The sequence below is a fragment of the Passer montanus genome, unplaced genomic scaffold (assembly GCF_014805655.1).
Source record: "Passer montanus isolate IOZ18808 unplaced genomic scaffold, ASM1480565v1 scaffold18, whole genome shotgun sequence".
NCBI lineage: Eukaryota > Metazoa > Chordata > Aves > Passeriformes > Passeridae > Passer > Passer montanus.
The window spans coordinates 11,816,274-11,839,619 of record NW_024365381.1 but is presented as its reverse complement, the minus strand read 5'-3'; the positions used below and the strand labels follow the sequence as shown (position 1 = coordinate 11,839,619).

General features: G+C 41.5%; 1 protein-coding gene across 1 annotated transcript in view; it reads right to left on the bottom strand.

Annotated features, from left to right (window-relative positions):
- LTK (leukocyte receptor tyrosine kinase) overlaps positions 1–23,346 on the bottom strand; it is a 95,264-nt gene that overhangs the window by 12,388 nt on the left and 59,530 nt on the right. Inside the window, exons 10-23 of the mRNA XM_039704825.1 lie at positions 19,620–19,714; positions 14,721–14,822; positions 12,972–13,149; positions 12,299–12,449; positions 10,041–10,172; positions 9,355–9,511; positions 8,304–8,486; positions 7,699–7,797; positions 7,054–7,206; positions 6,198–6,308; positions 5,357–5,543; positions 4,564–4,654; positions 3,253–3,317; positions 1,138–1,267 (exon numbers count right to left, since the gene is read on the bottom strand). Coding sequence (XP_039560759.1) covers positions 1,138–1,267; positions 3,253–3,317; positions 4,564–4,654; positions 5,357–5,543; positions 6,198–6,308; positions 7,054–7,206; positions 7,699–7,797; positions 8,304–8,486; positions 9,355–9,511; positions 10,041–10,172; positions 12,299–12,449; positions 12,972–13,149; positions 14,721–14,822; positions 19,620–19,714 — 1,834 coding nt within the window. The remainder of the gene's footprint in view (positions 1–1,137; positions 1,268–3,252; positions 3,318–4,563; positions 4,655–5,356; positions 5,544–6,197; positions 6,309–7,053; positions 7,207–7,698; positions 7,798–8,303; positions 8,487–9,354; positions 9,512–10,040; positions 10,173–12,298; positions 12,450–12,971; positions 13,150–14,720; positions 14,823–19,619; positions 19,715–23,346) is intronic.

Here is a 23,346-nt window from a genome sequence, read left to right as displayed (position 1 = left end):
CAGAAGAAGGGAAAGGGAGAGACATACATACAGGATGGGGGAAGGGTTAAATGAGTCAGGAGCAAAGAGGAACATAAAGTAGATCAAAGCAAAGAATTAGAAAATGAGTAAACTGTTGTTTAATTCCAAAAATTTCCAGGAGATTTCACCTCCCTTGAGCACCGCACATGAGTGCAATCTGTCAAGAGACTTATGGTCTTGTGTGAATAGCCTGTTAAAGGGCATGGGAGAGAACTATTCCCTACTGTGTTATATGAAATCAAAAGACAAGCAGGTTTAAAAGGTGAGATAGAAGAGAATAAAAAAGCACCTAATTTAAAGAGCGAGTCAATAAATTATGAACAGAAATTAGTGCATGAACAGGAGAGAGAGAAAGTAAAAATGCACAAGTGCACATCTTTACACCAACATCAGCATTCATCAGCTTGTCTGTACCTGGTAGAAGAACAGTGATTACCCTCAGGAGCAGTATGCAAAAAAGGGATGTTTTACTACTGGATTCCAGGACTGGTACTAACCCTTCACCATCTGCACTTCCCTAAGACCAATAAAGAAAACTTTTTTCAGGAGCCCAGCTTATTTTCACCCCCTTTACATAGTTCTCCATAGAGAAATTTTTGTCAGTTTTTCTCTATGAACTTCTTTATTGCTCTCAGGAAGGGTGAAGAGAAATTACTACGCTGCTAATCAAAGTCTGAGCTATATCAAATAAATTAGGCTCAGCTCTTCAACTGGTATAAATTTGTACCTCTCCGTATGGTGCCGATGCACACCTGCTGAGGACTTGCTATGAATTCTGATTATAACTTTAGCTCCTCATGTGCCATCACAGTACACAGAAAACAAAGCAGGTATTGAAAAAAGAAAGACCAATTATTTATAGTCTAATTGACAGAGAAGTCTAGAATGGCAGGACAGGATTTTGCCTCCTCAGTTACTGGAGTTTCTTGCCCTGCTTTGATTTTGTCTCACTGACACCTGCTTGCATCAAGCAAACAGACACTGGTATCCATAAGTCTGTGGGAGCTGGGACACACACACAGCCTAGCTTGGCTTCAGTGCCTTTATCCAGTTGATAAAAACATAAAAGCAGTCATACTAAAATCAACCACAAGCCTCACAGGGAAGCTCTCTCACCATCCTGGGTCGGTTCTGCCGAAGGAAGCTCTTCATGTCTCCTCCAGCCATGAGCTCCAGCAGAATGAAGCGAGGCAGTGTCTGTAGGCTGACACCAATGCACTGCACAATATTTTGGTGATTGAACTTACTGAAAGCCAAGGTCAAACAGCACATGGAAGAGAAACAAGCATTAGTACTTGGTCAACATCCATCCATCCTCATTCTGCCTTGAGATTTAATAATCTGGACCGAAGCAGGTCCTGATGCGGTTACCAAAACATCTTCAGCCATATCAAAATACCTCTCTGGTTATGATAGCCCCAAGAGCAGGGTTATGCCTGGCTTTGCCCATGAAAAGCCTTCAACAGAAGGTATGAAAAGCTAAAAGCAAAGCAGAGTCTTCTGTCTGCGAAGACAGAATTTAATGGACACACTGACTGAAAGACGAGAGTACCATGAGAGGGATAAGAAAGTTAAGCATGAAAATTTCATTGGCATTTGTGATACAAAGTCCTGGATGGTAGAAATTTTAATTCAGCACTGGTTATTTTAGACATAGTACTGTCTAGTTTGGGGGACTCAGTTCAGTGTTTAGTCTGCCAGAAGGAGACTAAACCGCTAATACCTACTGCAGCAGCTGCTTACATGATTCTGCTTTTTATAAAAGGAAACTGAGCTTGTCACGAAGCACAGTAAGACTCAGTCATTAGACAGCAGCATCTTCCCTTAGATAATGATTACCTGGATAATAAAGGAACTAAAAATAGAAAGGAAGTTGGGGAAGATAAAGAGTCATGCTACTAAGTGAATCAAGGCACTCCTTAATTGATTAAAATTGCTCTTTAAAAAAACACATCAATGTTACCTCCTGTTCAGATACCAAATTTCTTGCAGACTGTAGGGAGTGGCACTGTGTCATGAGATTAATGATTTAATAGCAGCAAACCAGCATCTAAGTATGAGCTGGGCTAGACAATGAGAAGAGGAACTTCACATTGCACAAATTAAAAATATATAAATTCCAAGTACTTACAATTAACCTTGACTGTGCTACTATTTTAAAGTCATCCATGATCCTACTATTGTTTTCAGATTATGGATTTCTGTTAATGAAGTAAATTCTAAGGCTGGATTACCTAAAGTGCAGGTGGTAATATGAATGGCTGTCTGTTATCTTTTCAAAGAAGATTTTATAGATCTTATGATTCACTGTCAGAGGGTCATGCACACAGGATGTCATAAAGGTTCTGTCAAGCTTGCAAAGACATCAAATCAAATGCAGAACATGTTTGTACAAAAATGTTGTACCTTCTGACTCCTTTGAACAGGATCAGCAGAACAAATCAACCAAAGTTTTTGTTAAATTGTAATGATTTTTGGGGGGGATAGAGTTAATTTTCCTCACAGTAGCTCATATGGTGCTATATTTTGTATTTGTGATGAAAACAGTGTTGATAACAGATTGATATTTTAGCTGCTGCTGAGCAGTGCTTACACAGCATTAAGGTTTTTCACACACACACACACACACACCTCCCCTGCAGCGACAAGTCTGTGAGGACAAGAGGTTGTGAGAGGACACAGCCAGGACAGCTGGCTCCAAATGACCAAAGGGACATCCCATACTGCATAGTGTCATGCTCAGCTATAAAAGCTGGGGAAAGGAGGAGGACAGGAAAGGGTCAATCAGAGTTTGGCATTTGTCTTCCCAAGGAGCTGCTGTGCATGATGGAGTCCTGCTTTCCTGGGATTGCTGAACACATGCCTGCTTATGGGAAGTAGGGAATGAATTCTTCAATGCTGCTTGATTTGCTCACACAGATTTTACCTATTAAACTGGTTTTATCTCAACCATGAGCCTTCTTGTCCTTCTGATTCTCTTCTCCATCCCTCTGCTGTGTGCAGCCAAGATGCCTACTGGTGTTAAAGCACCAGAGACAGGCAACAAAAGAACCTCAGTTATCTTGTTTGAGATAAACAAGTAGTACCTCATATGTTACTAAAATGCCATCTGGTGAAAAATAAGACTGAACTTATTTTCTGAACACAGGCAAGGGAATAAAGGATTCTATGATTACCTGCATTACTCTTTTCTCCCTGCCCACTATCATTAAAAAGCCCCTTAAACTATACCTGATAATCAATGCTTCCATCAGGAAATCCATCTCATCCTGCTCAGAGCAGACTTCTGGCAGGGTCTGTTGAGAAGTAAAGGCAGTGAGGGCCATCGATCAAGGAATTGAGAATATTTGTGTGACCACCAGAGCAAAAAGGAAAAAAAAGAAAAGAATGAGCATGTAACATGTAAATCACCTCAGGAACCTAAGAGCAGGGGCTTGTCCTTTCAGTGCCCAGTTTATTGCACTGCATGTGACCCATTTGTTAGTTAAAGTCAGGATAGGAAACAGCGACCTACTTCAAATTTTGTATGTGTGTGTGTGAGTTGAACTCTATGCACAATTCTGGAAAAAAAAATTCTTCAGGTACACATCAAGAAAAACATTAGATGGGGACATTCAGACCTAGAAAGGTTTTTTAAATGACAGTTGTTATTTATTCTCCCCTTTCTTTGTGTCTACATTGTAGCACATACTTGCATGTCATGTGAACGCACAGCCACTTGATTTAAATATTTGTGTCACATGTCCCTGTAGCTTCCTTTCCTGCCAGCAGATTTGGACATCTTCTGCTGATACAGATGAACTGGATTACCACAAATGAATGACATGCTGCTCTCCTTCTGCTTGCCACTGTGCTCTGGTGCTTCTTCCAGTCTGGACAGTGAAACTGAGTTGGGCAGTTCCAACTGCTAATTAGTGTCCTGTTTTCACCCACATTTGTACAGTGGCACAGGGAAGTTCATGACATGAAAGACAGGATGAACAACAGTAGAACTTTTTTTTAATTAATGAAGGCTATGTTCTTGACCAGAACTCACAGAAACATATTTGTTTCTCTGAGTCACAAGCTTATAAAATAACAGAAGCAGAATATGAGCATCCTTAACTTCAGGGCTGAGTAATTGACAAATCCTGATGCAACAGCAGCAATTTCAGAGAAAACCAGCCTATTTCTTTTGCCACTAATGACAGAGAAATTATTGTGAAATTGCAATATATATTCACAACAGCATCCTTAACATTGTGCAATATCAAAAGACTAACAGAAAATTTCACATACAGTAGAAAAGCACTGCTCTCAGTATAAAGGGAAGTAAGTGAGAAACAACACAGATTTTTAAGTACATCATGTGGAAAAACTTGTGAGATAGCATTCAAATCAAAGCTGATAAAGCCTGGATGCAGCAATATGTCCAAGCCTGCATCACACATGTGTATATGCCATTATACATGTGATACACATGCATTTCTATCTGGAATAATGATAAGATAACATGGCTCTTGTGGGTAATTGTTGCTGTAGAAGAAATTTGTGGGTACTGACCTTGATAGCCACTTGTAGAGGGTTGGGGTCTCCTGCAATGCCTACCACAGTTCCCTCATAAACCTCACCAAATGCACCATGTCCTAGCGCCCTGGAAGAAAAGAAGAGGGGGAACAGATGTTTTATGTCCTTGGATCCAGAGCTGGCCAAGCTCTTCTTTTCATTCAGTCCAATACAAATCAAAAAGAGAGTTTTAATTTCATGTCAAACCTTCTGAAAGAAGCTTATCAGTACTTTCTGTCACAATCACTAAAAAAGGGAGGTTGGATCCTTGATGGTTCTGAATGAAAAAATAGGCCTGCTCAATCCTAGGGTCCATCACCAAATACAGCAAAAGAAAGTCAAGAAAAACTGAGAGCAATGGAATAAGGTGACTGCAGACTGATGTCTTCAGGAGATTGTATAAGACATAAGAATGATCAAATTGTTCCTTCTAAAGTTTATATAACTTTGATCAGTATCATCTGGATGATGAAGATCAGCTTAATATGTATCTCTCTTTGTGACAGAAAATTTCCTTGTGATAGGAAATTCTGAAATAGACATACTGCTATAGATTTGGAAGGGAACTACTGCAAAGAAGCAAGAGCAATAAAAACACAATCACAGTAGAGGTGAAATACCTGTGTGTGGGAACATGGAACAGAAGACTCACGATCTTACACTTCTGCTTGAGAACTTTATGGAACCTAATTATCTTAGAGAACATAGCTAGCATCACATCTGTTGTATTTTGGCTGACTTGGACTGGGTGCTTTGCAGTTAGCCAGAGAGGTGGGCCTTGTTTTCTCACCGAAGCAGAGAGATGTTCTTTCGTGGGATCTCCTTCAGCTCGCTCAGAGTGGCAGCCTTCCCTGCAAAGCAGTAGTTGGGGTTGTAATCAGTCATGATGACAGACGTGCGGATTTTGCTCAGTTTATATTCTGGGCTCTGCAGTCGTGCTCTGGATCCTTCCAGCTGCTGCTTCTTCAGGTGATAAACTGTGGATGGAGAGATGAATAAAAATACACAAACCAGATCTATAACTGGACAGAAGAGATAATGCTGGCCACACAGAACAGAATGACACCAATCTCATAATTATAAATGGTCTAGAAACATCTCTGGCTTGCTGTATCATGCTCTTCTTCACAGTCTTCAGTGATTTAGTACTGGATATGTAAACAGTGTTATTCCTGCAAACACCTAATCACCTGGGAACAGCTCGGGTTTCCTATGCTGCTTTGTGCATTGGCTGAGGAAGAGTGCTCCACAAGATATTTTGCTGACATCAAGTCCCAGAAAGTAAACCATCTCCTTGAATGAATTATATATTTAATTACAGGTTGTGATTTCATCTGGTATTGCAGTGGCTGCTATGAAAACACCTGCTAAGAAGGCTTCCCTAACTTTTTGTTCTGTGGCAAATACTGGGGAAGAGCAGTCCTTGCCCTTTGGGACTATGCTTGTGCCTAACTGTGGGTGGTGATATTTCCTATCATTTCTTTTTCCCTGTTCCTCCAATCCACTTGGGAGACCACAACTCTTTGGCTCCAAGTATTGAAAGCAGTGGCACATATCCAGGTAGGCTCCTTTTGCCTAATTTAGCTGGAAAAATCCAGGTCAAAGGGTGATAAGAAGTAAGTGTATCTTACTGATAGACAGGCTGCCACAAGTGAGGATCATCCCAAGCACCACAATCACAGACACCACAGCTAAGAGGAGGGGGAGAGGCAGCTGTCCCTCTGGTATAGGACCCTGGGGCACTGGAAGAATAAAAACAGAGCTGCATTAATCAGAAAACAACAAGAGCTATTGTAAAGCATCCCTCTGATGGCTGCTTATATTGCAGAAAACAGTATGGAGATCATGGTCAGAGCATCTCATAAAAATTACAACAAATCCCTCTACAGCCCTGAAGGCTGAAAAAGTACCTAAATAACTTAAAAATCATTGTGAAGATAGAACACAAGCTGATAAAACACAGATTTCTTATATATTCTTCAGTTCTATAAATGGGTAATATCACTACTCATAAATTGAAAATGTCTACAGTCTTGATGTTTTGGAGCTCCAAGAGACTGTGAAAGGAAATAAGTGTGAGTACAAGGCATCAGTTGACAGGCACAGTGGGAAACTGCTGTGGAAGGAAGCAATTTGTGGATTAAATAACTCAGCAGTAGGTGGTACGTTATCCTAGAGAGGTATTTATGCTTAAATATCTGATACACTGAGCCCATTCAGGAAATTCACACCACGTCTCTTTACAGATATTTTACCTCCTGCCTAACCCAAATGTGAATGCTGGAGATACTAGCAGAGATGCAGCTCAGCATGTAAGCAAAGGTCAGAAAGAATTTTCAGTCTTATGTTTGACTGACATTTCTCATAACACCTTGTCCACTGGATCCACAAGCAGTAACTCAGGAACTGAACATCAAAAAAGCCAGAAGGAGATATGATATAAAGAATAGAGATGTTATCCAGTGAGGCTAAAGCTTCTTAACTTACCAGTGCAGGTGACATTGTCGTTGGCCAACACAGCCCCCATCTCACACTGGCACACTGGCAGGTTGGTGTCAGGGTCCCGCTTGCAGTTGTCTGAGTGGCAGTGGCTGCAGTTAAGATAGATCTGAACTTCCACCTCACCATGACTCTCCATGGCTGAACAAGGAATCAGACACAACAGGTGGGCTTAGTTCAGTTTTTCCTATCTTGTTCCAGTAAGGTAAAAAAAACCAACAGAACAAAACCCAGCAGGTACCTACAACTTCTCTCCTTCTCTGCAGGAGAACAGATAGTCCAACACAATGTGGACATGTCAGATGCCTGATGGGGATCAGTAGGGAAGAAGATATTTGGTTCCTTAAGCAAACAGAGAGGCCTTGAAGTGAATTGACCTGGAAAAGTCGGGGACTGAGGATGTGTGGTTGAACCTGATGACTGGTGTCTCTCCTGGTTTAGAGATTCAGAGAAAAAAGAGCACTATGGAAATACTTAAAGAGATGACCACAGCTAAAGATCTGACCTGCAGCGTGAAATAAGCTTTAATGAAATGAACAGAAAACAAAGACAGAAGAGTGAGGAGGAAAGCGGAAATAGAGAGGAAGAAGGAAAAAGGAGGAAGAAAAGAAATTATTAAGAACAATATTGTACCTGCCAAGGGATGCAAGAAGATCTCTCCTATGGGGTTCACAAAAGAGATGCCATCCTGCCCACCAGTTGTGAGATCATCACTATCAGAGGCATGTCCCCCTGGGGAGAGAAGAGTATGGCTAGTAGATCAGTGCTGCATGCTGCAAAAAATATTATGTCTCTGAAGGGTTGCATTCATTCCCATTATCACTAGGATCACTCTGCAACCTTCCAGTGATATTGGATAGTACAATGTCAAACCCTCACTTGACCCAGCCAGTACCAAGGTTAGTGAAGTGACTTCATCTAATGTAGGTTTCTCAGTTCAGCAAGGTAAAAATGTATTTGTTTTGAACAGAAAAAAGAAATGGAACATTTTCCACAGGTAACTTGGGAGTGGGTGATTCATCACACCTTCCAAACACTAAATCACATAGGAACACTTTATTTCCCCAGTTATGGAGAGATGGTGGAGAGCAGGGTAGGTTTCATACTGTTCAGCTGGAAGTATTTGTGCCTCACCTCCTGCAGTCGTGCACCTCTGCACTAAGAGCACTCTCCCTGACCTGCAGGTGCTCTGAAGGGCACAAAATTAGTCACCATGGCTATTGCCCCAGCAGGCTTACCTCTGTACCCTCCGCCTCCTCCCCCAGAAGTACAAGCTCCTCCTCCTCCACCAAAACCACCAGAGGTGGTCCATTGGAGCTTGGCTAGTGCTTGGGGGCAAGCTTGACCTCCTTCTCCACCTTCCAGAAGGGACTTCCCAGCCTGAGGAAGCAGACTCTCATCTTGCCAGCCACCACCTCCACCTTCAGTCAGAGAGTGAGAAAAGAAAAGAAGAACAGGTGAGAGAAGCACAAGCAGAGATGCTTTGTAGAGAGACAGAGATGAGTCCTTATTAATTTCTTAAGTGCCTAGTTCAGGGTGAACTTTTCTTTAAGTTTAAAAGAATATACAGACAAGCTCCTTGCTGCCATGGGCAATAACAAACCAGGAAATCTAATGCACAACCTGTGGTATGTGCTGCATAAACCAACACCTCAGCACCAGTTCCTTGTGGTGTTAAGAAAATAAGGAGCCTACCACTCCCCTTCAGGATAACTGGTTAGGGCAGTCAGCCATGTAATATGCTGAGTTCCTCAAGGAAATAAAAATAAATTGGATTTCTACATCTCACTTTAGTGGCCTCTCTGTAAGCCTACTACAGCAGGAGACGGGCAACCACCAGATTTTTTTTTATCTCTTAGAAATGGATTCTAGACACAGCCATCACAAGATTATAAATAAGCTTCCATTATAATTCCCATAATATAATTGTTGTTGTTAGGGTTTGAGGGGAATAAGGGGAAAATATCTTCTCTTCAAAGGCCATTGTTACAGTGTGAGGGAGCAGGCTCATCCCCCAAACATCATTTTCCCCAATTCAGTTCATAGAAGAGGGGAGTCCTCCTGTGGAATGGCCCTTACTGGAGCACTCATTAGCTGTCCTGTGCATTATCTTTTTTTCTGGTGACAAAACATATAAGAAGATATCCCTTACAGACTGCCAACGTATTTCTAAAAACTACTGCAGCAGAAAAATTCCAAAAGGCTGAAAAAGAAGCCCTTCACTTCATGCCTACAGGACATGTGTACTCAGCCACCTGAATCAGACCTTGTGAGGTTTTAGTGTCTCACCTGCTGCCCCAGTCCTCCCACTGACTCCAGGTACCGAGGTGCTGTTCTCATATTGCTCCAGGGGTACATCATCCAGGGAGTTGTCCTGAGCCTTCAGGTAGGCCTTTCCTCCTCCTCCTGCTGCGATGAGCAAAGGTTCGAAAATGCCATCCTTCTGCTGGAAAACCCCCCATCAAACATCAGAAAAACTTCACATCCCTTGGATATGCCAACTCACACAAATTTATCAAAGATGATGAAAGCATCCCAAAGAAGAGTGGCCTAAGACCAGGGCAATGCTACTGCTTGTCTCATAGAATCATTACAAAAATATTTCACATCATGTTCCTGAGTAAAAAAGTAACTGTTTAACTGAATGTCAAGGTTTTGTGATTCATTTTTAAAGACTGCTGCCAGTATTAAAGTGGGATCCTGGTGCAATTCCCACATCTGAGCTGTTAAGGAATGAGGAACCAGTTCAGCTAGCCTAATGAAGGTGATAAATACAAGCAGGGATATAAAAAGATATAAACAACTAAAAAACCAAAGAAAGACAGAAAGACGAGAGGGAGAGAGAGGCAGAAGAGAAAGATTCATTTTTCATAATCTTTTTTAAAATAACTGTTTATCATATGCCATGACTGACAGTGAGAGCTAGTTGCTCTGCTGGACACTGCTCAGGCAGAATGCAAAGAGGAAATACTTACTCTAAAGATGTAGGTTGCTCCTCCTCCACCCCCACCTCCTCCAGCCCATTCCTTTAGGTCCCTTTTTTTTTTGTAATCTTCTTCAATGAGAGATGACTCTCCTAAGCAGATCTTCTGAGTTTCAGGATTGCCCTGAAAGGAGACAAGAAATGGAGTCAGATATCAGCAAAATCCAAGTCTTCAGACTTGTCTGTGTATTTCAGTGTAATAATGTGATAATGCTTGTCATGCATATTAGACATATATAAAGCAGTACGTAGATTATCTTTGTAGAAAGTGACCTTTTCTGCTAGGACTGACAGCTGAGGGCTAGATCTGTCTATGACTTCTGATTTGCAAACTCACATTACACATGAAAATGAAAATAGAGATGCATATAGGAAAAAATGTAATAACTCATTGTTAATTTCACATTAATTAAATATTCAATATTTTGCATATTTAGAACTTCTTATAACCCAAACATTTAAATGTTTTGGATTATGGATTAATTCTGAGAACTTTGTTACTGACACATTTACTGTTTATTTCTCAAGGAGATAAATGCACAACGGAAAGGTGACCCACAGGTAGTTGAGAATAATCTATTGCTACATCTTAGAAGAGTAATTTGGAGACAGTTTCCTATTCCTGCACCAGTCTTATTGCCTGCGTCTTCTCATTCATGCAGAATGAGACGTCATCTAGTCAGTCCAACTTCCCTGCTCACGTAGACTTCTCTGGGGCATGTAACTCAGGATTGTGTCCAGTTGGGTTTTGACTATCTCCAGAGAAGGAGACTCTACAATCCCTCTGGGGAACCTGTTCCAGTTCTCAGTCACCCTCACAGCAAAGAAGTTCTTCATCACACTCAGGTGGAACATGCTCCATTTTCTGCCCATTGCATCTCATCCCAAGACTGAGACTGGTTGTAAATTGACAGAGGGAGAGCTCTTTCTCAATTCTGTTAGTAATGGTGCATGGCCTTTCTTAGGTGGTGGAGCAATTTGTCTGGTTAATTTAAACAGGAGAACAAAAGATGGCAAGGTAGATAAAGACCAGGGCAAAACAACTGTGGTAAATCTGAGGAGAGAGAATCAAGGTTTGGAGCTGCAGAACTTCTCCAGAGAAAGAAAAACAAACATTAGTCACCCAATATACAGATTCATCACAATTTTCAAAGCCAAAGAAAGTTGGGCTATGGAAGTAGGAAAGATTAACTACAACTTTTTCCAGTAGCACCTGCCAAAGGGAGATAGTGATGGGTTGTAACTTGCAATTTGGAGAACAAATTATGAAATGCAAGGGATTAATAAACAACTTTTCAGATTATGACCTAAGACTAGAGAGTGCACTGAAAAGAGAACTGCAGACACACAAATATATCTTTTATTTAAATAAATATGATTCTTTTACTATATAAAGTGAAGAAAGGGTGGGTTTAGAGTCCATTGCAGCATCTGGGTAACACATCATCTCCTGTGGGAAAGTAAACAGTAAATTCAAATGCCTACAGGAGTGGTTTATGCATCCCCAAACACACCAGTCTGTGAGGAAAAACAGCTTTGTTCTTGGCCAGGGGTTAACAGCATCTCTGGAACAAGGCAGTATCAAAAACTGATGCTGAAAAGAGGTAGTTTTTGAGCCTAAATGATAAAAGTATTTTCAGATCATTTGGTATAGCATTTTGAGGACACACACATGTTCATGTCACCAATTTCCATTTCTCTTGAGGTTTTTTTTTATCATCACAAAAACCTAATTCAGGGGCTGCTGGAGTTAGTGGGAAGATTCTCGGTGGTTTGGTAGGCTTTGGACTCAGACTTTAGTCTCTAAGCCTGAAGACTATGTAACACAGTGCAGCCACCACACTGCTGGATGATTCCATAAATAATAGTAAATTTTCTGAAAATCCTGGCAGACAGCAAAAACCCTGGACTGTGGAAAAACAAGAGAGGGAGCACATCACTTGCCTAGGAGCCTCCTGCTTAAAATAAGCACAAGAAATCTGATAAAGAACTGTTTTCAAACACCAGGGACTTAAGGCAAAGTTTCTGTAGGCTTCATATTTTTTTGTGCATTTTGGGATCGTTTTTCTTTTCAGTGTTCTTTATATCTGTTTTCAGATTCTTTCTAACTTTTTTTATTGTGTCTTTCCTGTTTCCTGACTGGGTTTCCTTGCTGGATTCTGGGATTTCTATATTTTATCACCAAACCCCAAACCACCCACTGAATAGTATCTGCAAGGTCTCTGCCCACATGTGCTTCATGGCCCTCACCCCAGGGCAGGCATCCTCCCCCTGCTGCCCCACTAAGATGTACAGCAGCTCATCTTTCTCCAGGTGGAAGGTGGCTGAGATGAAGACCCCGTGGGACCTCTTATTGTGGTTTTTGGCTCCCTTCCCCCCGGCTGCTCCATAGGCAGAAATCCTGCAAGACAAAGTAAATAAATGAAGAAACAGCTCTCACAATTCTCATTCCCAAAATAAATCCAACTACAAGGTCTCCCAGCCTTCACTTCCAAACACATTTCTCCAGAGCAGGCTCCCCTGCTGTAGCAGCTTGTGACTATTCTTTGTCTGAGACCCATGTAGCTAGGCTGCACAAGAGGACAGACCAACCTTCACCTGAGTACTGGAAACAGAGACTGCAGGAACAAATAGCATGAGCTGGTGTAGCCCAGAAGTGTAAGACTACAGGACTGAGATGATGGCAACATTCCTTGGCTGCATGCCCACTCTCACTCCTCTTCTGATCTCTTCTACATCTCTGCTCACCCTTCCATGCTTCACAGTAGCTCAGATATATCCTAATAACTACTGCTCCTATTTCTTCTCTGTCCCCTCCACCCAGTTTTAACAAGCACAGGTGGTCCCACACTTGTGCTTGTTAAAACTCCACAAACAAAAAGCAGTTAGAGGTGGCTGCCCCCCAGCACACACTGATCCTCACCTGTATCTGTTTGTGGCTGGCACTCTCCAGACTTGCACTCCGCGGAGCCTGCCCTCCTTCTCCACAGTCACTGACACATTGCTGTTCTTGTAGGCACTGTCACACTGAGCTTGAGTCGGCCCATGGGGACCACTGGCACCACATGTTGAGAACCACCAGAGAACAACAGTTGTGTCCCCTGTGACCAAAACAAGAGTTGAGTCAGATGTGAGCTTCCCTGCATTTCTCAGTACTTACATTATATCCACTTTCTTCTAGTCATAGCACAACTACTGCTTTGTCATGGTTGCTTTTGCTCTTCTCCTCTCTCACGTTATTTCCTGCACACTATTTGATAAATCATGGGCTGAAGATAAACTTTATCAGTTGGGTGTGAGGGGGGGAAAGGAAAAGGGGAGATGGACTGAACTTCTAAGAAGGGGTTTACCCAAGTGTCTCACAGACATTATCAAATTCCTCCTCTCAGTGCCAGTTTGAAGCAAGAAGATGTTCAACTTTCCAAATGAGAACTAAACCATGTACACAGAGACAAGGGTTCAAAACATCTGTCATTACAGCTAGTGACCATTTATGAAACACAGTGAAAGTTTGAAAAGACTTGTCTCAGGCTTGCACAAGAAACCTGTGGCAGCAGAAACAGACAGGGAACAGCCTCTTGCTACCACTTGTAGGGACCCTTCTTCCCCAATAATTTTCTTTCCTGGTTCTCATTAAGCATTATTCTTTTGTTTCTACAACAGTGCAGCAGATAAAGGTGTTCTCCATTTCATAACCATTCCAAACAACTCCATCTTCTCCACTGAATTAGATGAGGCCTAAGAATAAGACTTTTCAGTAACATATCTAAAAACTGTGTGATGCAGTTTGTGCACAAAAGCCAGGGTCAAAAGTAGGACTGCTTAAGAGTGGAATGATTAAAATAGAGGTAAAAATTACATACTTTTAAAAGAAAAATTCCAATCTTATTTAAAGAAAACAGCAAGCAAAACTACCCCCAACATCCTGTGAACATGCAGATGGATCAATGCAGTATGAGTTTCAGCTGCATTACAGCATTCCCCTGAGCTAATGGGAACAGACAGCAGTACAGTTTGTCGCATTCCAGGTGGACACAGCCTTCAGGAGCTGGGTCACACACTGGTATTTGCTTGCTGCAAAACAGCCTCAAGAAAACATCTTCTCACCTTCTCCTTTAGGTACCTCTTCTCATCCACACAATTCTTATCTGTCCTCCAGAGTGGATCTCTACCACTACCAGTAAATTAGTCCCCAGTGTTCCCGTGTTCTCCAATTTTTCATCCAATTTTTCTTTTCAGTGGATTTCCTCATCCTTACTTACTTCTTCCTGGGTTTTCATCTTTACATCACTATTCTACACTCACTTTATTCAGCTTCAGTGCTCAGCACTCTTTCTACTCCCAACTTTCTGTACAGGTCTATGCCTTTTATTTCTAAGCTGCCTTTCCATGCACTCTGAATCTGAGTCATGCAGCTTCTGTTTTCACTTGAAGAGATTCTGCTTTTCTTTAAAGAGGACCTGCCTTCTCAGGACTGGTGAGCTGGGCTCCAGCAAACTGCTTGTCTATAGCCAAACCTGGAGAGACTACCTGACACAGTCTCCACATCTTTGGCATCTTTGGATTATATATAGTTGCTTCACTGCTGTAGGCAGGCAGATCACACACAGGAGACAGGAATGGAGCCACCTTTTACAGCCAGGAGACAGGTTTTCAGCACAGAACCATGTACCTGGGAGGGAGGGCTCTTCCAGAGGGTTCAGAAGATGTTCATCCAGGATACTAATCTCACGTGGGTACTGGCGTTTTCCACCAAAATGATTTGGTTGTCTTCCTGCAATAGTTTGTAAAACAGAGGAAAGAGGTGGGAGGATGGTAGAAAAGAGTGATAGAAAATTGAAAGACTACATGAATTAATTAAATACAACCATATGGTTAAGATAAGTAAATATTACCTTGGGTAGAAAAGGTGTTTTAAGCAATCATAATTTTTATTACTCTTTTGAGCCCATGGCTTAGGTAACCTACATGTATCTGTGCTGAAGCAGTAGGTCTTCACATAAACACAGACCCTTCCTATTATCCCATGCAGGATAAGCTCCTTGGTCTGCTGTTTCCCATAGCGGTGATTATAGGAGATTTTAGGGAAAATGTAGTGTGGGAGAACAGATACCAGGTATTGATGTTCTGCTGGTCAAACAGGCAGGTGACAATTCTGGACAGTCAAATGACTGCAGGTGTAAAGGAGAGTGGTGACAAAATCATTGTCTTTGGTTCTGAATAGTGCCATGGCAAGTAACCCAGCCTAACAGATCACTCCCACCTCAGCAACCAACTTTGAGCACCTGAGAGCTCACTTAGAGAATAAATAATTAAATAAAATTACATGCCTCACTAACATACGCAATTAAGTAGCAGAAGCATACCCTTGTCACAAGCTACTAATCTTTGGACAAACCTTTTTGAAAGTCACAGAGCAAAACCATACATTTCTGACCACTGAGACAGGCCTTTGAAAACCAGCCCATTCTTAGAGAGGAGGAATTTCAAATCAATTGCTGATCCAAATAATCTGAATATATTGAGAACACCACAACACCAAAGCTGCCTTAGAACAGGAAAAAATAATAAGGAAGCCTTGCTTCATAATATGCAAGCATCCTGTTTCAATAGTTAAATTACCCATTTTTACGCCAATTTTAATTGGAAAATCTCTAAGAAAAAGGACAGGCTTTTTTCCATTTTGTGAGCCCTCAGTTAATTTAATACTGAAATTTTCCATCAGTTGAAAAACATTACAAATATTTCAATTTGTTCCAGTTGTGAGAATCTAACAGCTGTCTGATACTCTACTGAAAAGAGACTCACTCAGTTCCAGATGGACAATTATCTCTGCCACAAAGCCACTGCTCTAAATAGCAATAATTAACACCCTTGTTAGCTGTGTCAGAAAGGCCAAATAACTAATTGAAGCATGGAGACCTTGCTGAGCTTTTACTCCTGAGAATATTCCCCCCAGGTCTCACTGAAAGCACATTGATGCATGGAAATAAAAGAAAGCTTTGTACTGACACACTCTGCCCATGCTGAGAGGGAGAACTTCAATGGATGAAGTGGTCAAGCCAGTGAAAAATGAACTTAACCCAAAAACAAATGAAATTAATCAAATGCAAGGAGGAAAACAGAATGAAAAATACAATGCATGGTCAGAAAAGATGCTCCTCAAGGCCTGCACTGAATTACAAATTCCAAAGGTCACAACAGTTTCAGACACTTTGCGATGTACCAGAAGTCTGGTTATGTTTTCCAGAGCAAAGGAATGTAAATCATTCTCTGAAACAGAGAGTTGATCTGTGTGTCTGCATGGATTTTTTTGTGGCATCCCAATGAGTATCCTAAGGCAATGCCTCATTTCCAAACAAACAGTCTTTCCTCCTTTTCCAAACAGTCTCAAACCCTTGCTCTCCAGGAGAAACTTTCTGTCTCCTCTGCACTAAGCAGCAGATCAGCTGCACCACGGGCTGAGCATTGCCCTCTCCACATGAGCTGTTAATGCTTTAAAGGCTGATGTTTTATACACTCTCAGACACAAACTTGTAAGGTGGCATTTTCTACAAACCTAATGTAGCCTGGGACCACGGGCTGGTGCTTCAGTCTATTTTAGTTTCCACTTCCTCTTCTAACAGCCAACATGTTGACAGTAGAGTGAATAGAAGGGAATAAGAATTAATTCATATTAAGGTGTACCTACATTAAAAAATGTAAAGAGCACAGACTTCCTTTATCCAGGTTTTAGCTAACACTGATATCCCCATTAAAATGAGACAGAGGGAAGTGTAAAGGAGAAAGAGACATCTTCTGCAGGCAGAGAGCAAAAATAATTTACTCATTCACTGCTTCAATACTCATTCACTGTAACTACAGTGAAAATGGACATAGAGATCTGGCAGCTGAGATTAATCACAGTAAGATGCCTCACAGGATCCTCAAGGTGTGAATTGTCTCCTCAGAGATTCCACCTCACTAATGATGATCGCAGTACTCCTGAAAATCAGACTTTGCTGAATCAGGGACTCTAAAATCAGGAAGTGGAGGCAATCTGTACAAAAGCTCTCTTTGGACAGTCTTGCCATTTATAAAGCAAACGTCTGGGAAATTGAAAACGATGCACAGACTGAAATTTCTAGGCCAGGGCAGTAGATACTGATAGACCACAGACCTGTGATCTTAATGGGAACAATACAATGCTTAGAGCACCAAAAGATAATAGTAAAGGCAGTGAGAAGGGCAACTCAACTATCAGCTTTCTATTTGCTGTGCTAGTCCACATTTTGATGTTAAAACACTCAAAATTCAGACCTCTTCTATATAAGCACTATTTCACTGAACCTATTAAGTATCTTTATGCCTGTCTGCCTGAAATTCTCACAATGAACCAGACATGCCATCCAGACTGTGACACTGTCTTACACAAGGTGATTGTATAAGCCAAAATATGGTTTTGCCTCACCCTTTTCACAGGGAAAAACATCTGTCAATGCCCAGGAGCTGCCATCCAAAGAATGGTCTGTTTGGGTTTTGTCCTTATTGATGTCTCTTGAGCTGCCCTCACTACTCAGCTGTTCACTTAAATCTTACTGAACCTTCTTCTCAATTTTAAGGTCTGTGGAAAACCTCACCTTCTTTCCCATCTTGCATACAAAAACAGCTTTCATTCAGTACTGGGTTTTTTGTACAGTTGAACTACAAGATTGAAATAGATGGAGAAAATAATATTTACATCTTAGCAAGCAGCAAATCCTTCCTTCCTGCCATACATCCTTCCTGCTGCCCTCATGAAAAGAATTCACTGCTTGGATTTTAATTGGCTCTGTCTCTGACATCTGAAACCTGTCCTTGCCAGGGAGAAGTAATTTCATTACTGAAAATACAGCAGAGCTGCTGGGCTTCTCTGTAACCTAACTGAATTAAAGTCATGAGAAGACAAATACAAGGGGGCTGCTCTCAGAGGCGAGAAAACGTCAATTTGCAAAGAGGATTCAAGGAATAGTGGCAAGTGCAAGGCTTCCGAGAAATGTTTCTGTCGTGCTATGTTTCTTCTGCATGACTCACACATCTCTGGGTCGTGCCTTCAGATGGGGTAAGTCCAGCTGCTCCTGGACATCAGTATGTTTCTTCTGCATGACTCACACATCTCTGGGTCGTGCCTTCAGATGGGTAGGGTAAGTCCAGCTGCTCCTGGACATCAGCGCAATTCATCCCAATTGAAAACAAGGAGTAGCCTGGGTGGTCTAATGGATGAGCTCTGATAACATTGCTGCAGGGGCATTTACACCCCACCTGTTTGCCAAACCTACATCACTCCCAGCAAAATGTTGTGGCTAAACTGGAGGATCTGAGAGCAGTAAACTCCAGCAGGTGGGTGCACATCAGCTGGCCCAAGTGCATCTGAACTCTCCCCCTTCACCTTCCTCAAGATTCCAAAACAAACTGCTAGCATGGAGGTTGGGAGAGAGGACTGTAAAGAGCTGGAGTGAAAAAACAAAATTACCATAAGGATCAGCTTTTCCTCTTAATTTCAAGTGAAACAGTGCATACTCAGCATTTTATAGAAGAGTGGTTTCAGTGCTCACAGAACAAAGTCACAGAGAACAGGACACTGAACCAGAAAAGGATGAAAAGGAATAGTGGTTTCTGTTGATGAGCTTTTAACACATCTATTTTGACATAAGCCTTCCCATACATTATGTTTGGCTACAGCTAGCCAGAGACATGCTATGACCCCAAATATCGAGTCCAGTGACATGTAGATTGGCACAATATCACCAATCCACATTTTGTCTGCAACAAAATTCACCATTCAAGTGTTGCATATCTTCCAGTTCCTTTGCAAAAGGGCATTTTTTTCCCCCCCAGAGACAAAATAAAGTCGTTTCTAATATTTGCAAGTACTTCAAGTACCTAAATTCTTTCCCCTTTTCTGCTTAGAAAATCCACTACAGCTCCTGCTAGCATGTTTCAAAAGGTACCACTGGCTCCCTTTTTGTCTGGAATAGTTGTCAGTCACGTTCACAGCAATAAAGCAAAGGAAAGATGTTATATATCTGGCAGTGATAGCTAATGCACCTCCTTACAGAGTAGAACAAACTTGTTGGAGTAATCTAAATTATATTGTCAGAGAGTCAATTTACTCCTTCATTTTCTTCCTTTTCTCCAGAAAAATATGGTGACTTTCACCTTCAACTTCAACAAATTTGTTTCAGGTATCAATTACCAGGGTGCATAGATCAGCAGGGATTGTAGAAAAAGAGTGTGATGTAATCCCTCCATTTAGGGCTAAGGAATAAGTTTAGTGTTTCTTGCCAAGACACACAGACAGGTCTCAACTATGTGATACAGAATATCCCACCTTAGAGGAAAAAAAGAGCATTGGGAGACTCTGACACAGAGTAAAATTGCCTCTACTTGCAATCTTCAGTAGGTCTGAGATATAATGGCATTATGCTGAAAAAGCTGACACAAATGATCCATGCACACTCTGTGGGGAGAACAGAATGTGTGTCCTGGACCTGCGGTAGTGCTGATTACACTACCTAAATTTTTGGGGGATTCTGCAACATTTGTGGCTCACCGTCAGTGAAGCAGTCCAAGCCGAATGTAATGTTGTCGACAGCAATGTCAGCTTGGGAATTCCAGCCCCAGGTTGCCAGGAGTTCCAGTTGAAACCTTTGCAATAAGATAGACATTTTAGAGAAAACCAACAAAGGACTAAGTAGAGAGAAAACCAAAACAAACAAACAAACAAACAAACAACCTCCCTAAAAATACAATGTTCAATTATAATGGAAAAAACATCATTGATATTTAGGAGTTTTCCTCCAGACAAGTCCAGCCAAGCAGCCAAAAGGGCTTGCTCTAAGTCTTAGACACATATGAACCCCTTGTAAGTGCCACAACATTCATACAATTTCTCATTTAATGGGGAACAAGAATGAGAGCCCTACTTCCCCTGCTATCTGCACATACATACAAGAAACTCTCCCCCACTGCTTTTTATACACAAATAACTATCCATATTCAATTACTAAAAACAGGGAATTAGACTGGAGGAAAATTTTTTCTCCTACTTTGCACCCCCAAAGAGATAGAGTAAAAACTGAGCAGAATATCCAAATGTCTTGGGCCTGATCCTCAGCCATGTAACTCAGAAGGTGACATGAGTTTATTTCAGAAGGGTAGGACATTATAAATTCAGCCATAATTCCTTGAAGAGTTAGCTCCCTGGGCTGTCTCATCTTTTTCCAATATGACCAGGTGTTCCTAATCTAGGAGCACTGTCACGTCCATGTGTATTGCTACCCTCTGAATTCACAAGGAAGAAAGAAAGGAGCTGAGGGACCTCCTTCTAATGGATAGAACTGAATTGTTTTTCATTGACTTTCAGAAATAAACAGATGTCTGATGTCCAGTCCATTTAGAGCTTATTAAAAGCATATGGGCAGGACCTCTATTGCTGTCTCTGGTAAAACTCAATGATGATTTATGAGAGATCAAGCACTGACCTGTCTAACACATTAATCATTCAGCCTAGAAACACACTTGTCCCAAATTAGTGGCAATAAAATATGTGTGTGCATTCCACCCACCAACCAAATGTTGGTTGATATCCACAGTTAGTTGCATGGCTGCATAAAAATCTTTAGGGATAAACTGCTTTTACCTCAACTCAAGAATGACCCCTTGTGCTTAAATGAAAGCATCCACACCTTCAGGATCTGAGCACTCTGGGAGTAAGTACAGCAAATGCAAATCAAGGGTCTGTTGAATGACCTCTTAGCTGTTAGTGGTGGAATTTTTCATCAGATCCCCTTCCTACAGAAACCCTCTTCTTCAACAGCAGGCTTAGCAAGAGCATTTTCAAACCTTGTGTATAAATCCACTGACAAATGACAATAATTCCCCCATCTATCTGATGGAAGAGAGTCAGAGCACCCTGAGCCCAGAACCAGGGCCCTTGTAGGACAGGCATAGGCACAGCATCACATCCTACCTCTTACTTAAGGCACTCACATGGCATTCTACCCTTGGTCAGGTCAACCTGCTGTGCCTGGTCCATGGATATAGAGCAGACAAGGGTCCCTGGCACTGCACTACCAGGTAGGTTTCTGCTCCACAAGGGGAAGCAGAACAGTACAAGGGGGACCTTGAGGAACAACAGTGCAAGGGGGACCTTGAGGAATGACACCCCCCTCTGCCCCTAGTGCATGAGAATTAACATTTTGTAACCTCTAGGCTCTGTATGCCTCCCCTTCCTCTTAACTTCAGAAAAAAGAGAGGAATTTGTCTTTTGAACTCAATGCTGTTTTAGCCAGAGGGGCTTCCAGTGTTCCTGTTCATTTATCTCATTTTGCTGACTCCAACAAATTATGTTCTCCAGCTCTCTGTTGTCTGGTCTTCTGCTTGTTTGGTTTTCTCCTGATAGCATTGTTTCTCCCTATGTGTGTGAACCAAGTAAGTGAATTTGCCAGCCAATCACCAGAAGCAGTTTTCCAAAGGAGCTAGATGCCAAAGTGGGAGGCTGATGAGCAAACTGCATCTTCCTTTTCTCCTATTAAATAAATTCATTGGATGAAGGTGTTGCTAAAAAATACCTAAGTAGAGCCTTCATGTCAAAGAACAAGGAGGACCTTGTTCTTTTTGCTAAGGTTTCTCTACTTCTGGCCTCATGAAGCAGCTCATGGACTGCAACTTGTTATGTCTCAATTCATGCCTACTCTTCTCCCTGGGTGATCTATCCCCTTCCTACCCACTTTACTGCTGCCTACCATCCCCTTAAGGAACCAGGGGAAAGCACAGCATTTTCCTACAGCCAGAGAAAGACATGAGTTTCCCAAAGATTTGGGATACAGAAAAACAGCATGCCAGCTCAAAATCTTCACTAGCAAATAACCTGGCAACTAAGCATTGCTAGAGCTTGCATTACCAAGGAAAGCTGACAACACCCATAAATACACAGAATAGTCATTCATGAAGTTTTATACCAAACTGTAGTAAAACTGTCCAGCAATGTTTATCACACACCTCTGTTTACAATTGTTTTCAAGTTCACTAACATTAAAGTGATTTAGGCTGAACTTTTCTATTTTGGGTGATTTGGTATGACTTTTCTAGCAGTCAAAACATTTTGTGAGTGCTGAGGATGAGGCAATGCAGGGATTCATGATTCTAACCATGTTCAAAAATGCTCTTAACTTTTTAAGCACTCTATGCTACTAGGTATTGGAAGTGGGTTCTGAAATTTGGGAGGAAGAGAGTCACATGAGGTGATTTTTTTTCACATGAATGAGAATCAGCTAAAATTGTAAGAAAATATCTTTGAAATTTTTTAATCCCTGGCATTTCCATGCCCAGTATTTTTATGCAGTTTTCTCTTCCCTGAATATCTGAAAGTCTCGGGCAAAATGGTACTTTCCAGGCAGTGCAACTATGAACCATGTCAGGTCCTGCTTCAGCTACATGAAGTGAGAACTACCCTTCTAAATTAATGGATAAACATTAATTGTTTAATTAAGAACAGACTTTCTTTGTGCTGCTGATTCTGGCCAAACAGGAGGGGGAAAAAAAAAAGCTGCCTGAACCGAATCCAGAGTTAACAAGGGGTTATCCTGGAGAGAGACTGGGAGTTCACTGGGAATTTTACAGCAGAGGGGTTTGGACTTGGTGTGCAGGGGATTTGGTCCCAAGATCTACAGAAAGGATTAAATAGCCAGTCAAACAGGAGCACTGGGAATAAACCTTTACTGCAGGTCTGGGATCATTGAAATGAAAGCACACAAGACATAGCTAAGAGGAGAAAGGAAATGCAGGGAAGGGATTGAGACTTCATATTAAAAAAAACCCCAAACTAAAAAACACACAAACTTTTTAAGCACTCTGTGCTACTAGGTATTGGAAGTGGGATCTGAAATTTGGGAGGAAGAGAGTCACATGAGGTGATTTTTTTCACACGAATGAGAATCAGCTAAAATTTTAAGAAAATAACTTTGAAATTTTTAAATCCCTGACATTTCCATGCCTGGTATTTTTTTTTTAATCCTGCAGTTTCCTCTTCCCTGAATATCTGAAAGTCTCAGGCAAAATGGTACTTTCCAGGCAGTGCAACTATGAACCATGTCAGGTCCTGCTTCAGCTACATGAAGTGAGAACTACCCTTCCAAGTTAATGGATAAACATTTTCTTCCCCAGCCTTTCTTTGTGTTGCTGATTCTGGCCAAACAGGAGGGGAAAAAAAAAAAAGCTGCCTGAACCGAATCCAGAGTTAACAAGGGGTTATCCTGGAGAGAGACTGGGAGTTCACT